At 42.5% G+C, this 18,032-nt stretch overlaps 1 protein-coding gene across 4 annotated transcripts in view; it reads right to left on the bottom strand.

Annotated features, from left to right (window-relative positions):
- Positions 1 to 239: 239 nt before the first annotated feature.
- dse (dermatan sulfate epimerase) overlaps positions 240 to 18,032 on the bottom strand; it is a 74,503-nt gene continuing 56,710 nt past the window's right edge. For all 4 annotated transcript variants that reach the window (XM_068025591.1, XM_068025593.1, XM_068025589.1 and 1 more), the window contains 3 exons: positions 9,067 to 9,306; positions 6,184 to 6,391; positions 240 to 2,979 (listed from right to left, as the gene is read on the bottom strand). In XM_068025591.1, the coding sequence (XP_067881692.1) occupies positions 1,227 to 2,979; positions 6,184 to 6,391; positions 9,067 to 9,306 (2,201 nt within the window). In that variant the 3' untranslated portion in view covers positions 240 to 1,226. The remainder of the gene's footprint in view (positions 2,980 to 6,183; positions 6,392 to 9,066; positions 9,307 to 18,032) is intronic.

Raw genomic sequence — 18,032 nt, 5'->3', positions numbered from 1 at the left:
GGACCACTGTTCACTTTTTAAAATAAAGGTTCATTTTTTTAAAGACTAAGTCAATTTTTCATAATTCTTCATAGTCCATGTTTGTTGTATCATCGCACTTCCGGTGTGCGTGACACTCTGCAATCCCAGTGAGGGAATTCTAACATGCTGTGCACAATATTTGTCACTCATCTATATTTCACCCATTAAGAACAATAAATCATAACTCAAATTCTTTAAAGAAAGGGATCATAATCAGCTAACTTTTAAAAAAAATTAAGGAATGCTCAATAACATTTGTGCTTTAATGATTGATCATGGAAAGAATGACATACTGAACAATCCAGCTGCAGTTTGTAGACATGTGAGCACAGACATTACTGCTCACTGAGATCTCACCAGTGACTCAAAAGGCGGTGGAAGCAGAATCTTTGAATATTTTTAAGGCAGAGGTAGATAGATTCTTGATAAGCAAGGGGGTGGAAGGTTATCGGGGGTAGGTGGAAATGCGGAGTAATCAGTTCAGCCATGAATTTATTGAATGGCAGAGCAGGCTCGAAGGGTTGAGTGGCCTACTCCTGCTCCTAATTCGTATGTTTGTGTGAATCATGATAAAACAACACAGACATTTCAAAAGATAAAGAGAAAGTACAGATCCACCTGAACACATTTACACACACATTATATATATCAGGTATAGTGAAAGGTCAAATTGAAAAATAATAAAACAATGAGCTTATCCAATTAACAGCATATTTTAGTTCAGTGGAATGTCTTGCTCCAACCTAATGAAGGGAACCATCTTGGTGGATAATGAAGATTGGCACAGTATCAAAACTTCTCAAAATTCTGGGCTTACACTGCAATATCCTCAGAATGGGAATGGGAATGGGAATATAGCCAAGTACGATACAAATAACAAAAGAAACAATATGTAGTTTTATTCAACAAGAAAAGGGGATGAAATACAAATAACAAAAGAAGCTGTGCAATGAGGCGATGTCACACAAGGCCTTGTCCTGGGAAAAGTCTGGTAGAAAATTAGGATAGCAGATTATAGGAGTGTGGATTATCCAGGTTCCACTTATCTGCATTTTTAACGATAATTCATCAAATCTTTGGCTTTCCTGTTGAGTATCTTTTCATAAAAATCTGTTAAAAGGTATGTGCAAACCTTGTACTTGCATTAAGTACTCAGTAATATTATTGCATATTTATTTAGTCTTTCACGAGATGGCGTCATTGATCTAGCACTGCGCCTGAGAACAAGAGGAATACAAACAAAGCAGTACAAAGCTGTCCAGTAGAAGCACTGCATACAGAAATCTTTGGGCGTGCAAGCTTGGAGCTTTTTGAAACCGAATTAGCTGTAATGCTAACAGGAAAAAGAAGGTTGCAATATTTAAAATTAAGAAGACTCTTGTGTAGGAAGCCGAAAGGGATTGTGCAGTGCTTCGAACAGTGGCTCCTGGTTTGACAGAGCCATTTTTTACATCTTTGTTTGCGCCTTGTTCTGGTTTCACATAAGAAAAGTCCACAAAGTCAAAAACCTCCCTCACGTCCTCATTTCTCTCATCAGACGTTTCTTCTTGCACTTGCTGTAGTAACTTCTTCCGCTCCCTTTTCTCATTCATTTCAATTTGTGCAAATATATCTGGAAGGCTGTTGGGAAATTTATCACCATTACCTTTTCCTTTTCTCATTTTTTTGGCCTTGATTTGTCCAAATGGGATAGAAAATAACTTTTCAACAGCCTCCTCTGTCTTCTTTTTATCTGATAGTTTGAGAAGACGCTCGGCAGTCTTTCGGAAGTTATCAGTGTTTAGTACTCGAGCCAAGATCTGCTTTTCTAGCTGCTGAAACACTGGTTTTGCATGCTGAAGATTTTCCTCAACAACATTCACATAATCTTCCACCTCCTGCACTGAAGCATCCCTGATTGCAGAAGCTCTGTCAAACACAATTTTCTGACGGTCAGCTAGTACCATAGCAAACAGTGGTTTCACAGCAGTTTCCCCAGTTAAGAGATAAACTGTGTAGGTTTTTTCATTTGTTGCTAGATATACATCTACTCGATCCAAATCTCCTCGAATGCTAAAGCTTTGAATCTGTACAGAAGGTCCAAAGAAGATATAGGCTGTTCTGGTGACTGGGTACCTCAGCGTGGTTGTAACATTGACATAATGTGTTCCATTGTACGAGTATCCACGAGGGTACGTCTTGAATGCCAGAGTAGCCTTTTCACTATTGCCTTTATCATCCATCCAGAACATTGTATAGTGGCCATCCTTTTGTCTAGTAAATGCTCCATTCACTCCATCTTTAGAGATTTCCTCGAAGGCCACATCTGTGTTATGGAAAAATGCACTCATTTTCTCAAGTGGGCTATCTTCTTCCAAGTGGATTTGATCCACTAGCAGTAAAAGCTGGGGCTGCAGAAGGAGGAGGTTCCTCTGGGAACTCTTCAGTTTCAGGCTAGGACTATAAGCCCCCACTGCCTCTCCTCTGATAAAGACCACGCCATTCTGCTCCAAAGCTGCAATGACCTGGCCATGACAATTCCCAGAAATCCCATGTTTATATTTCAACCACTTTGAGTTGCACGCTTCTGTCACCTGCCCTTCCCAAGGGCTGAAACAAGTGTCTGCTGTGGCTGGAGAGAACATTAAAGCATTGTTGAGGAAGGTGTATTTTGGGCCATACAAAGCTTCTGTGATGAAAGGCACTCCATTAGGTGCGAATGTGAAAGAGTTCTGATCAGGATGTTCATGGCCAGCATTGAAATTCTTCCACCCATTAATCCACTGTGAATATTTCTTCTGATGAACCATGTCGTAGATTGCACGTCCACCCAGCTTACCCGATTTGAAGGACAGGAAGGGTCGGTTAACTTCAGCTGGTAAAGCACCTCCATAAGTCACGACTCCCCAGTCCTCAAAATAATGCAATTTCGGTGACCCATAATCCAGTGGTGGTGCTGGAGTCAAGGAGCCATCGTACCTGATAACAAATTAAAAAAAGGCTAAAAATATTTTGACAGCAGAGATAAAGGGCAAATCATGTAACAAAATTATATTTGAAGAATAGATTTGTAAATATGACCGGGGTCTGGATTGGAGATGGGCGGGCAGGCGTGCAATTTGGCGTTGACAGCTTCCATGCCGGCTTTGCTGCCACAATCCCAACCCCAAGCCATTTTTATTGATGGCGGTTCAGGATCGGATTGCCTGCCCACTGCGGGCAGCCACTTGAGGCCAATTATTAGCAATTATGGGGCCTATTAAGGCCCCATTCCCACATCGATTGGAATTTCCAATCAGCCGGCAGCCCATGTCAGCCTGGATCACGTCCAGCCAAATGTGGGGGGCTCAGGGTGGGAGGGAGTGACTCATGCGGGTCACTCCCCCCACCGACCACCCATAAAGGCCGCCGGGCCACAGCTGTGGCTGCTGGCGTCCCCTGGAGGGGTTGCCCCTTTAGGATCATGGCCAGACAGTTGCGGCAGTCTTAAAAATCAAAAAATAACTTCTCTGGCCTACTCCCTCTCTCTCTCTCTCTTTTTCTCCATCTTCAGATCAGCAGTTCCCACCTCGGCCGGTTAGGCTACTGATCACTGGGTGCTGGAGGGCCTCCCATTGGCCCACTCACTGTTCCTGATTAGATGGAGAGGCTGCTCCCTGGCCTTTAATTGGCTGGAGATTTGAAAATCCCAGTAACATTTTTCTGTTTTCTTTACACAGACTTTATGTTCATGTAGGTGAGAGCACTACCCCCCTTCTAGAACCCAGTAGCATCATCATCAAGCACTTTCTGAAGTATAAAACTGGCTAGATAAAGAGTTAAACTTCCTCTACTGTAGCCAAAAACGTAGCTCAGCCCCAACTACAGAACAACACAACTTACTGCACCAATATAGCATTTCCCTTTTTTTTAGTTGTTCATGGGGGATGTGAGCATTGTCCATCACTAATTGCCCTTGAGAAGGTAGTGACTGAACTGCTGCAGTCCACATGGTGTAGGTACACCAATCATCCTATGAACTTGGCATGAGATGTTTTAAAATTCATTTTTGTTGGATGTGGGTGTCACAGGCAAGGCAGGTATTTATTGCCCATCCCTAATTGCCCTTGACAACTGGCTTGCTAGGCCATTTCAGAGGGCATTTTAAGAGTCAAACACATTGTTGTGGATCTGGAGTCACATGTAGGCCAGACCAGGTAAGGAGAGCAGATTTCCTTCCCTAAAAGGCATTAGTGAACCAGATAGGTTTTTACAATCATCATTAGACTAGATTTTAATTCCATTAATTGAATTCAAATTTCACCTTCTGCCATGAAGGGATTCAAACCCATGTCCCCAGAGCATTAGTATGGGCTGTGGTTTACTAGTCCAGTGACATTACCACTACGCAACCTCCTCCCCATCTATAGATCGTCAATCAGTGCCACGAAAGAGCCATGATCCCGTGCCCACTAAAAGTAGGGTTGTGATTTACCAAGTTTATTTCATGTAGAATCTCTACAGCTATCATAGTATTCAGAATAGTGAAATAACTGTGATTTACAAATATCACAATTGGATAAAGATACATGGTAGGAGCCAAAGCTGTGCTCAACATGGTCTTTCTTAAGCACAAAAAATTGTACCATTTTATTTCTGTTGAATAGGAATAAAAAGCTCCAGACATTTTAACAAGACTGTTTCTCCCCATCAACTCTAACTCGCAATGCCACAGGACAATGAAGTTTTATTCAAAACAGTATGAAGATGGATCAAGATACTGTCGCATTTGTACATTCAGATGCATTTTATTTAGTTTTTGTGCTAAACTTGGACATTGATATGCCACAATAAAAGAGTTTATGATTGTACAAATTTAACTAAAACAAAACCTCCAGTTATTGCAGCTGCAGAAACTGACCGTGGGAAAGTCACAAACTGAAAATTATTGCACAGATGTTGAAAAAGCAATTTCACAGGTATCTAACAGGTTGTATTTCACTGGAATTAACATGAAATTGTGAAAAAATAAAGTAGTTATCAAAAATGTGCATACTTAACTGTCAAATGTAGACATTATGATAATATCTTGCATTCTCAGGTCAGCCATTTTTAAGATATTGTAAAGCACAAGAATTGCTTATATCACACTAGAAATGCTGTGAATTTTTTTTTCTGAAATGACTTTTTTCAATAAATATAATACTCTGTATAAACCTAAACAGCTCCAAACTGGGTTGAGCTATGGCTGTTACATTACTCACAGCAGATGCTGCACATCAGTGGACACTTTGGGATTGCCTGTCTGTTAAAATTAACATACAGACAGGCCTCATCTGCCTTTCTGATGAGTTCCTGATGGGCAAAGCTCCATGCTAGCTATTTGTAAAATTACACCTTATACAAATCAGAGGGACTAAAATGCAATTTATTGCTATTGTTTGCCTGAAGCAATTAGATATTTTATAAAATAAAAATTTCCCCTTTCTTTGTTCCTCTGCACAGCCATTCCTTGGTAGAAATCTTTCTCAAAATAGATGTACTCATTGTCCTGTTTGTTTCAGAACTCCAAGGAATGCAACAGAAGACTTTCTCCAGCCCAGCTGCAAGATTCAGGATCAAGGTAGAGGTTAAATTGCAGGCGAAAGAAAAAGTGATTCCAGGAAGCAAGGGCTCTGGTCTACACTGACCTATCACAGAATACCCTGGAGAAGGAGTGGGCTTCACAATGGACACATCTCTTTACCAACATCCCTCACGTGAAGGCCTGGATTAGTAAACCTGATGTATAACACTGGGCTTGGTGTCTCACACACCAGGCAGGTGAAAATCGTTGAAGACAAAATATGCAAACTCTGAATGAGAGCCGACATGTGCTCAGATATATAGAGCTTGATTCCCAATATAAGTGGGTTCTGGGGGCGAAGGGAGGCAGTTAGATATTGCTGAAACTCCACAACTAACTGCTGGAGGCACCATTCCATAGGGCACAATTTGTACTTGTGATGCAGTAAAGAGGATGGTGGCAGCACACTCATTTTATAGTGAGTGCTGCTCGCCATGCTGCCCATGAGGAGCTCTGAGGCACCTTCTGTCTACCTAGCAAGAGCTCAAACCTATGCTTGTCAGTTAACTAATGATTGACTATCTTCTTTTTTATTATACTCCAGATTATTTCTTTCACTAAATTGATTGCCATCTTACCACAGAAATTCAGTATGGAGTGTGCACCATCTCTGTCCTTTGGCTGGTGTGCCTGGTCCCTCCCGAATTCGATTCTTTCTGACCTGCTCTGCCAGCCAGTTGCCACTGCCATTGCGCAGTACATATGTATCCAGAAATACCAACTGACTCTCAGGCCCATAGAACCAGTTGTAGTTTGAATCAGCGATGGCCACAGTCCTTCGAAAGCCTAGAAGACATTACCAAAAGCAAAATTCAGTGCCAAAGAGAAAGCACAAAACGATGTAATAGTAAAGCAAAAGTAAATTGCTTTCCCAGAAGTCATTCAGAAAACAGAAGCAATGAAATGAGAGATATAACTGACAGGAACACACAAATGTCACTGAAGCTATTTGTACCTCTTGACATCCACATCAATTTTATGTCAATTTTGATATTTCAGGATTATCCAACTTTTTCTCCAGTTTATACATGCACAAGTACTTGTCAAAACGTTTTGATAGTTAACTTCACATGTGTTCCAGTATGGGCTATTTACACAAGGATTATATTACTATGTTAATATTTCAACTTTGATCCTTTTTACATGAAGCCCCCAGTGTCACCTGACTAGACTGCATAAACTGTTATCAAATTGCCACTGAAGCTTTTTCTTATAAATGCAAAAAATAAACCAATCTTATGAATGTACATTGATACCAGTCACATGATTGGGTCAATCTTACAAAATTATGTTCCCTCCAGGTAACCTTGCCAACTAGGAGCATATCTGATAATCCTAGTAGGTGCTATCCTTAATTTTCCACTCTTTATGGAGAGAAAAACATGAGAAGTACACCCTAGTTCACAATATGTGCTGCCAGCTGTTGAGATTCCAATGGGAGCGTGATTTTGTAAATTCATGCCTGATAGTCACTGTACATAGAAACTAAAAGGTACTGAGGAAATGCTGCATTGTCAAAAGTCTCTGTGCCTGCCTGTATCTATGTTTCAGGTCAATGTTAAAGGTTCCAGGGTTGTATTTGAAGAAGAAAAAATAATGTTGCTGATGTCCCGGCCAATAATCCTTCCTCAACCAACCCCACGAAATCCATCAATCCTGTTTGTGGGCCATTGCCGTTTGCAAAATGGCTGTTGTGTTCACCTATATAACACAGTGATTGCACTTCAAAGCAATTCATCGAATACGAGTGCTTTGAAGTGCAGTGAAGATGAGGTAAGTTGCTATACAAATGCAATATCTTTCTTTCTTAAAGATTTTCCAACACCACACACAAAAAATAAATTTCATAATTCTATGCTCTCAGGGAGAGCCACGCTTATAAGGAGTGGATTGAAGAATTAGGGTTATTATATTGTAGCCCCATCATTAACTTGCACTCCCTTTGGGCACCATTTCCCAACTGATGCGTAGGAACAAGGAATTTACCCGGCACAGTGGCACAGTGGTTAGCACCGCAGCCTCACAGCTCCAGCGACCCGGGTTCAATTCTGGGTCCTGCCTGTGTGGACTTTGCAAGTTCTCCCTGTGTCTGCGTGGGTTTCCTCCGGGTGCTCCGGTTTCCTCCCACAGCCAAAAGACTTGCAGGTTGATAGGTGAATTGGCCATTATAAATTGCCACTAGTATAGGTAGGTGGTAGGGGAATATAGGGACAGGTGAGGATGTGGTAGAAATATGGGATTAGTGTAGGATTAGTATAAATGGGTGGTTAATGGTCGGCAAAGACTCGGTGGGCCGAAGGGCCTGTTTCAGTGCTGTATCTCTAAATCTAAAAATCTAAAAAAAAAAGTTGATTCCAAGGAAACATGCCACCCAGGGGTGTAGGGAACTTTTGGATATGAACTTGCCAGGCCAAACAGAACTACTTCAAAAGATCTATCTTTCAAATAGAAAATCCATAATCAGGTTTTGTAATAATAATTACTCCCATGAATGTAAGAATTCAAATGAAGCAAATAAAAAGAAAAAGAACAATTTTGTCACACAAAAGGTCGAAAGCATGAAGTCCAAGTGCCAGCTATATGTCCTTGTGAACATTTAGAAGCGAGGTTGAATTGTGAAGGTAAGCTTTTGATCGCCTGAGTGTGGAAAAAGATCTTTCTGGGCATCAGGTTGAAACTGATAAGTGTAATTAAGATTTGCAGAAGCTTATGCACATTTGGATAAAACAGTGAATTTTGTTTTTCTGCAGTATTTTGCTCACCTTTAACCCCACAACTTTATTGCAGCAAATATTATTGACCTCAAATGGTTCCTTCCTTTGGATGGAGCACACTTTTGAAAGAAGCAGTGGTCCGATTTTTAAAAAAAATTTTTTTTGTTTGAGCACCCTGGACAGCCAGTCTTGTCTACGCCCTGATACCATCATCTCCTTTCCCAATGCAACCCAGCCATTGCAAGTAAGGTGAAGGACAGCGGCAGAAGGAAGATACATTTTTGGGGCCTCATGGGGACAATTGGCAGGGCCCCAGCGAGACATGGGGGGTTCGGTTAGCGGTGGGTGGGTGGGGTAGTGTTGTGCAGTGGGGGCGGTTGGGGCTTCGGGGCAGCCCTCGTGGGGCACAGTGTGCCCAATCAGGAACCCCCCCTCCCCCACCTCCAGCCTGCAGGAAGGCCACCAGGTTTTACCTGGCAGTGTTCTTGGGGGCTTTGCCGTCCACCTGGCCACTTAAGGGTCTTGACTGGCCTGGGGTGGGCAGACCATTTCTTGCTGCTATCGCTCTATGTAAAACTGCAGCAGGGGCGGGAAAGCATCAGGGGCGGGAAAGCATCAGGAACGGCCCCCCATCCAGCCCACTCGTTGGGAAGCCGTAAAATTCCGGCCAAGGTTTTATGGATCCTATAATGAAACTCCTTGTGTTTAAAGAACGGATGACTTTTTTAAAAAATGCCAAATTCCTACCTGGGAGTACAGTCCGATAGTAGAAAGCGAAATGCTGCTTTATCCAGGGGTGGTCGAAGTGGCTGATATTGAAGTGCTTTTGTACCAAAAACATGTACTGGAATAGGGATCTAGTGGTGTAACTGCCATAAGCTACGCCTTCATACAAGGAGCCATCCTTAACATCCTTCAGTAGGACCATCGACTTCTCCAGAATAGCAAGGACTTGTTTTGTCCATAAGTAAGCTTCTTGGAGATAACCTAGGGTTCACAATGAGAAAGAAGGCAGCTGAGTAAAATGGATAACATACTAAATTACAAATTCAACAATAGCAATACCTCCAAAATGGCAACTTTGAACAAATGCCAGATTTTTGTTCAATAAACTTCATTAGAAAAGGGGATTGTGCCAGTGGACTGGCAGACAGCTAATGTTATTCCTACATTTAAAAAGGCAAATAGAACAAGCCCCAGGAACTATAGAGAAAGTAGCTTAACATCAGTGGCAGGAAAGATAATGGAAGCTTTACTGAAAGATGAAATGGAAAAACCTCTAGAAACCAAAAATATAATACGAATAGTCAGCATGGATTTCAAAAGGGAAGGTCATGCTTGACCAACCTTACTGAATTCTTTGAAGAAGTAACAGAAGGAGTAGATAAGGGTAATGTAGTAAATGTGATATATGTGGATTTTGAAAAGAACTTTGATAAGTTACCACACAGTAGATTCATGACTAAAATCAGACCATGTGGAGTCAGGGGACAATCAACAGAATGAATAGCAAGCTGACTACCAAATAGAAAGCAGAAAGTAGGGGTTAAGGGTTGTTACTCAGTTTAGCTAAAGGTGGCAAAAGGTGTTCCACAGGGATTGATGTTGGGACCACTGAGCATAGACCAGTTGGCCCAAATGGCCTGTTTCTGTGCTGGGCACTCAACAACACCACCAGCTTGTATGTACATAGTTTTTTAAAGGCAATAAAACATCCCTAGGTGCTTCACAAGAGCATTATCCAACAAAATTTGACACCCAGACACATAAATCGATATTAAAGCAGATGACCAAAAGCTTGGTCAGAAGGGTAGGTTGTAAGGAGTGCATTAAAAGGAGGAAAGAGAGGTAGAGAGGCAGAGCGGCAGAAAGAGGTTTAGAGAGAGAATTCCAGGACTTAGGACAACTGAAGGGACGGCCATTAAAGGTGGAGCAATTACAATCTGGGCTGCGCAAGAGGCCAAAACTGGAGGAGCAAATATATCTTGGAAGGTTGTGGGGCTGGAGGAGATTACACAGAGGGATTTGAAAACAAGCATGAGAATTTTAAAAGCAAGTTGTTGCTTGACCAGGAGCCAATGTAGGTCAGCGGTGAATGAGTCTTAGTGCGAGTTAGGACACGGGCAGCAGAGTTTTGGATGACCTCAAGTTCATGTAGGGTAGAACGTGGGAGAGAGACAGCAGTTTGTTGGAATAGTCCAAGTCTAGAGGTAATAAAGGCATGGTTAGGGTTTCAGCAGCAGACGAGCTGAGTCTGGCCGGGGTGTGGGTGGGGGGGTTGGTGGTGTGGGGAGTCGGGCAATGTTATTGAGGTGGATATAGGCAGGGTAATACTCAAAATATTTGGTGAAACCTCATGAAAATTTTGCTTTTTTATACAGTGCCCTTCATGCTTAAACATCTCGAAGTGCTTCACATAAAGAGTTAACTTTTTGAAATGAGGTTATATGGGCAACTCTGGCAGCTATACATTAAACAGTGGCGACCCCAAGAATTACTAATTACCATTCTAATCTTGACTACAGCTTGTGTTTTTTTAGAATGAACCAATTTTAGAATAGAATTTTAAAAGAGTGTTTGATCGACAATTGTTTGCCAATATGTTTTGATTACCAAACACTGTGATAAGATACATGATGTGAAAATACCATCGTGCCAAAAATTATCTGCAACTGTTGAACTTATTTTCTTCCTCCTGTCCTCCCCACAATAAAGACAGCCACTCTTTGTTACAAATTCTTGGTTTCAGTAGTGTCACTCACTCCTGGTCCTTATACGCCTAAGTAAATTCAAACTGCCCAATACCTAACTACATAATAATGCAATGCAAGTAACAATAGCACCCCCTTGTGATCTGAACTAGATATCTTTTCATGTGTTCCCACGTCTTCAATCTTTTGAAAAGTGGACTGAGTAAACACCTGGTTAGATGAGGTGAAATAAGAATATTAAGCTGCAGTTTTGATTAGATTCACTTAATTCAATAAGTTCAACTTGTTTATGTGCAATTATAAAAGACAATAAGCATTAGTGGGCCAATTTGACTGACTTAACTACCTGTTATATGTTTGGTTTCTGTATGCTGCCACCATATTGAGTCTAGCCAGAGAGGTTCTTGGACTGTAGAATTTAAACATTAATCTTTATTTCATAACAACTATATATACTTCACACTGGCCTGTGTGTCTCCTCCAACGGCCACACTGTATCTGTTCTCGAGTCTCTCCCACATGATCTCTTACCATCATCATGGTAGGCAGTATTCTTTACATTCTCTCAAGATTAACCCTTTCAGACCCTTACACTACATCTCCACACAAATCTTTATCCAATTATACATTTACATACATACTATCCCATCTCCCTCCAAGTCTCTGACTTCATAGATTCAATCTGTCAGGAGGCTTCACAACTCTCCCTGATCTGCTGTTGTCTGATTTGGAAGATTGGTAGTCTTTCTCTGATCTCTTGTGTCTTGACTTGGACAGCCTTTGTTGAGGTTTGTAGTATTAGATGCTTTCTGAATTTCCGGTTCAACATCTGATTTGTTTAAATGTATGACCGATTCACGTCTTTACGGTAAAGGAATAAGACTCCTTTTATTTCTCTGTATAGTACCTTCATGAGTTCTTAGCAAATAAGATCGCTGTTGATTCTCCTCTCTCTGGAGAATTACCCCTTCTCTGTTTTGGTCTCGTACCCATACCTTTTGCCCTTCTGACAACTTGGGTAGGTTTCTAGTATGGTACCTCCTGTTATAATTATGGGTTTGTTTCTTTCGATACGACTGTTCTTTGTCTTGTACTCTCTGATCATCCTTGCTTTGTCACCTGGAAGTAATTTCTTGGATAGAATTGGAAGTTGCGTTGAGAGATTTCTTCCCATTAAGGGTTCGGATGGTGCTAATCTGCATAATAATGGAGTAGCTCAGTAGGTCAGAAGTGCTAATCAGAAACCTCAATTTTTCTTCAACATAGCTTTAATAGTTCTGACTGCTCGCTCAGCTTCTGCATTAGATTGTGGATACTTAGGAGAACTTGTTAGATGCACAAATCCAAAATTTTTTCGAAGTTCATGAAGTAATCGTCTGCAAATTGTGGTCCAATATCTGATACTATCTGATCAGGTTTACCATGTGTTGTGAAAACTTCTTGTAAAACTCTGATGACTGCCTCAGTTGTTGTTTTGTACATCTGTTTAACCTTGATCCACCTTGAGAAGTAATTAACTATAATTAGACAGGATTTTCCATTGAAGAAGAATAAATCAATCGCCAATTGTTCCCATCGTCTAGTTGGGAATTGGGTTAAAATTAGTGGTTCTCTCAGATCCTGTCTGTGAACTGCACATATGTCACAATTCAAAATCAATTCTTCGATATTGTTTGAGATTCTTGGAAACCACATGGACACCTGAGCCGTGCTCTGGATTTAGTTATGCCCATATGACCCTGGTGTATTTTCTTCAAGACGACCACCATGTTATATGTTTGGTTCTGTATGCTGCCACTGTATTGAGTCTAAACAGAGAGGTTCTTAGACTGTTGTTACGGTCATGTGAGGAGGGGTCAAAGGGCTTCCCTCTTTTTCCTTCTCCTTGTTAGACCACAACAGGTTTAATTCTTTCTTAAAGTGGATGTATTGGCCAATTTAGTAGGTGTTTGATTACTTACTTGCTATGATCATAACAAGAACCAATCAGACAGGTTTTCTTGAGTTAACAAAGAAAGAGGGTAACTTTTTGGACCTAAACCGAGCTAATAAAATAATAAACAACATGCCAACTTTCAGTCTCACACACACTAGAGGTTTACATATACACAAATAGGTTACAGAGTGGGGAAAGGTAGATTGGTTGAGTTAGAGTCCATAAATAAAGGTATACAGTCTGTGGAATTTGGTGATTCGGCTGGCTTCTAGCTGAATTCAGTGGTCCTGTGGCTTTTAGTTTGAAGAAGTAGATAACTGGTTCGGTGAGTCTCTTGGAGATAACAATGCAGATGATTTCCTCCAACAGGGTTTCGGATTGTAACCGGAGTATGCAAGTCAACAAGCAGGATTTGAAAGCTTTCAAGCTGGAATGGAGAGAGAGAGAGGGACCCCACTTAGGGTCTGCTCATGTCAGAGTGCAGTTGATTCTCCTCTGCTGCACAGAAAACACCAGCTTAAAACCACAGGTGGGGAGGGACTTGTCACATGACAGTCACTCATTCATTCAAACATAGCAGTTAGCAGTATTTCTCTGCTTGCTGAAAGAACAGGTAGTTCTGTTAAGACTTCCTGGGTCTTGGTTCTTGCTGGGAAATAGACATTTTGTCTCCCTCCTCACAAGCATTGCAGTGTAGGATACTGTTGCAAACTCGGTGGTCATCTTAAGCTGTCAGCAGGCATCCTTTTTTAAATGTTCCTTTTAAATTTCTTCAAAAAAAATACAAAGTCAGATCTCCAGTCAGTGGACCTATTCTGTACTAATGCTTTGTCCTTCAACACACCATTAACATATTGTTTACCTTTGCTCCATGACCTTTTGGTCAGCTATTTGGCCTTGCCCAATCTGCACCTTCTCCTTTGTTATCTCTTGCCCCACTCCCACCTCACTTGCTTATAACCTGTGACATTTTTAATATTTGTCAGTTCCGAAGAAGAGTCACTGACCCGAAACGTTAACTCTGCTTCTCTTTCCACAGATGCTGCCAGACCTGCTGAGTGGTTCCAGCATTTCTTGTTTTTATTTCAGATTTCCAGCATCCGCAGTATTTTGCTTTTATTATGACCAAAGAAAATTATCATTTAACAATACACATTGGCGCAATGCTGTAGTATTTAAACATTAATCTTTATTTCATAACAACTATATACACTCCACACTAGCCTGTGTGGCTCCTTCAACACCCATACTGTAACTATTCACGAGTCTGTCCCACATGATCTCTTACATCATCATGGTAGGTGGTATTCTTTAGACTCTCTCAAGATTAACCCTTTCAGACCCTTCTACTACACTACCTTCACTACTCTATTTTTAAAAATTGACTGCTTTTGCAGCCTTTGCTGAACCTGACTGACTGCCTGTGTCTCTATTTCTATTTCTAACTCCTTGGCCCTGATTTTCAGGGCCTCCACCTGCTGGGAATGTGGTGGTAGCTGCCTGAAATTCATGGTAAAACACTTAGTGCAACATTGCTGCTCCTGATTCACCCACCAGCATTCTTGTTGGGGGCTTTTCAAGGTCTGTCCAGGCATCTGCCTGTTTCAGATAAGACCTCACTAGCAATAAGTTAATCGACATACACAGGACAGCAATGCAATTTTGAGGCACCCATTGGTACCAGGCCTCATAGGAACATTGGAACAGGAATAGGCCATTTAGCCCCTTGAGCCTGTGCTGCCATTCAATGAGATTATGGTTGATTTGCGATCTAACTCCATATACCCACTTTTGCCCCATGTCCCTTAATAGCTTTGGTTAACATAAATCTCTGTTTTAAAATATTACAATTATCCAGCATCAATGGCCATTTGTACTAGAGAGTTCCAAACCTCCAGCACACTTTGGCTGGGATTTTGTGAGGCCCCCTGAGGCGAGGTTGGAAGCAGTGGGGGGCATGGAGTATCGCAACGAGTAGTGGGGGGGGGGTGGGTGACGGGGCAGAGAGCCCGTTGCCTCCCTGTTGCCCAGCAATCTTCCCAGGATAGGCCAATGACAGCCTTCCTGCCCAGAGGCCAATTGAGGCCCTAAGTGGCCCATTAAGGGTTTCTTCCCGCCGCTGCTGGGATCTTACCAGTTGCGGGGGGTGGGGGGGGTTCTCCGCTGTGTGCAGGGAGTACGCCTTGGAAAACAGGGCGCGCTCCCTGCTAGCTTGGTGGGGTGGGGAGAGGGGGAGGGGGGGGGTCCCTCCTTCGCGGGCAATTTGTGACCTATGGAGGACCCCCACCCAGAGCAATTTTATACCCAGAACCCTCCTCCCCTTGGACTGTACGACCACCCCACCCCGGCTGCTGGGGCCTTTCAGACTGGCCCCAGTGACTCCATCTCACCCATCTCTTGTTTTTTTTTGAGATACAGCACTGAAACAGGCCCTTCAGCCCACCAAGTCTGTGCCGACCAACAACCACCCATTTATACTAACCCTGCAGTAATCCCATATTCCCTACCACCTACCTACACTAGGGGAAATTTACAATGGCCAATTTACCTATCAACCTGCAAGTCTTTGGCTGTGGGAGGAAACCGGAGCTCCCGGCGAAAACCCACGCGGTCACAGGGAGAACTGGCAAACTCCGCACAGGCAGTACCCAGAATCAAACCCAGGTCCCTGGAGCTGTGAGGCTGCAGTGCTAACCACTGCGCCACTGTGCCGCCCCGACCACTACGCCACTGTGCCACCCTGTTCTGGAGTTCCAGTGCTGGGCCTGGGTTCGAGGCCTTTGCTCTCTGATTGGCCAGCAGCTCTTGGAGGCGGGATCCCTCTAAATTCCATGGAATACAACTTTAGTTTGTGTAACCTCTCCACATAATTTATTTCTTGAGTCCAGGTAAAATGTTGGTAAATCTATGCTGTACTCCTTCCAAGGCCAATATATCCTTCCTAAGGTGTGGTGCCCAGAACTGCAAGCAATAGTCTAATTTGGGCTTTGTATAGCTGAAGCATGACTTCTACTCCCTTTCTTTCGAGTCCTCTAGCTGTGTAAATGCCAGCATTCCACTAGCCTTTTTGATTATTTTCTCCACCTGTTCATGATATTTTAACGATTTGTATACCTGGACCCTCAAGTCTCTGGACCTTCAATAGCTTTTCACCATATAGAAAGCATTTTAATCCATTCTTTTTAGGTCAAAAGTGGATGACTTCACATTTGCCAATATTGAAATCCATTTGTCATAGTTTTGCCCATTCACTTAATCTATTAATATCTTTTTGTAATGTTATGCTTCCATTTACACTGTTTACAATGCCGTCTAATTTTGTATCATCAGCAAACTTTGGATATGTGGCTTTCTATCCCATCATCTAAATCGCTAATAGACATGGTGAATTGTTGAGGCACCAACACAGATCCTTACGGGACAACATTAACCACATCCTGCCAATTAGAGCACCAGCCCATTATCCTTACTCTCTGTCTCCTGCCACTCAGCCAATTTCCTAACCTACCCTTTACAAATCGATGCTGGCTCTCTCTGATCAGCTGAAAATGTTCAAGGTGTTCAGTTACTCTATCCTTAATTATAGACTCCAGTAATTTCCTAATAACAGATATTAGGCTAACTGGTCTATAATTTCCTCTCTCAACTTTCTTAAATAGCGGAGTGACATGCACAATTTTCCAACTTGAAGGAATAGTTCCCAAATTGAGACAACTTCGGAAGCTTATTAGATTATAATTTTTTTCCCTAAACATGTATGAATACACTTTGCATTAACAACCAACATTTAAAAGTTATTAATTTTCCAAATCCTTTCTGTTGCAACATTGTCATAAAAGCGTGAAAGGTAACGCCCTTTAAAAGAAACACTGCTTGCTAAATGAGCTGCTAGACGTTGTTGAGTAATCCTTTGCTTTAAATACAGTAGATTTAACAGAAGAGTTTGCACATTGATTCTTGCTGTTTTACTGAAAATAAACACAATAATAAACATATCACTAAAACAGGAAACTCTTCTTCTTTGGCCTCCTTATCTCGAGAGACAATGGGTAAGTGCCTGGAGGTGGTCAGTGGTGTGTGGAGCAGCACCTGGAGTGGCTATAAAGGCCAATTCTAGAGTGACAGGCTCTTCCATAGGTGCTGCAGATAAAATTGGTTGTTGGGGCTGTTCCACAGTTGGCTCTCCCTTTGCGCCTCTGTCTTTTTTCCTGCCAACTGCAACGTCTCTTCGACTCGCCACACCTTAGCCCCGCCTTTATGGCTGCCCGCCAGCTCTGGCGAACGCTGGCAACTGACTCCCACGACTTGTGATCAATGTCACAGGACTTCATGTCGCGTTTGCAGACGTCTTTAAAGCGGAGACATGGACGGTCGGTGGGTCTGATACCAGTGGCGAGCTCGCTGTACAATGTGTCTTTGGGGATCCTGCCATCTTCCATGCGGCTCACATGGCCAAGCCATCTCAAGCGCCACTGACTCCATAGTGTGTATAAGCTGGGGATGTTGGCCGCCTCGAGGACTTCTGTGTTGGAGATACGGTCCTGCCACCTGATGCCAAGTATTCTCCGGAGGCAGCGAAGATGGAATGAATTGAGACGTCGCTCTTGGCTGACATACGTTGTCCAGGCCTCGCTGCCATAGAGCAAGGTACTGAGGACACAGGCTTGATACACTCGGACTTTTGTGTTCCGTGTCAGTGCGCCATTTTCCCACACTCTCTTGGCCAGTCTGGACATAGCAGTGGAAGCCTTTCCCATGCGCTTGTTGATTTCTGCATCGAGAGACAGGTTACTGGTGATAGTTGAGCCGAGGTAGGTGAACTCTTGAACCACTTCCAGAGCGTGGTCGCCAATATTGACGGATGGAGCATTTCTGATGTTCTGCCTCATGATGTTCGTTTTCTTGAGGCTGATGGTTAGGCCAAATTCATTGCAGGCAGCTGCAAACCTGTCGATGAGACTCTGCAGGCATCTTCAGTATGAGATGTTAAAGCAGCATCGTCAGCAAAGAGGAGTTCCCTGATGAGGACTTTCCATACTTTGGACTTCGCTCTTAGATGGGTAAGG

The sequence above is a fragment of the Heterodontus francisci genome, chromosome 3 (genome assembly GCF_036365525.1).
Source record: "Heterodontus francisci isolate sHetFra1 chromosome 3, sHetFra1.hap1, whole genome shotgun sequence".
NCBI classification, from domain to species: Eukaryota; Metazoa; Chordata; class Chondrichthyes; order Heterodontiformes; family Heterodontidae; genus Heterodontus; species Heterodontus francisci.
The sequence above is the reverse complement of the archived record's forward strand: the minus strand, read 5'-3'. Positions and strand labels throughout refer to the sequence as shown.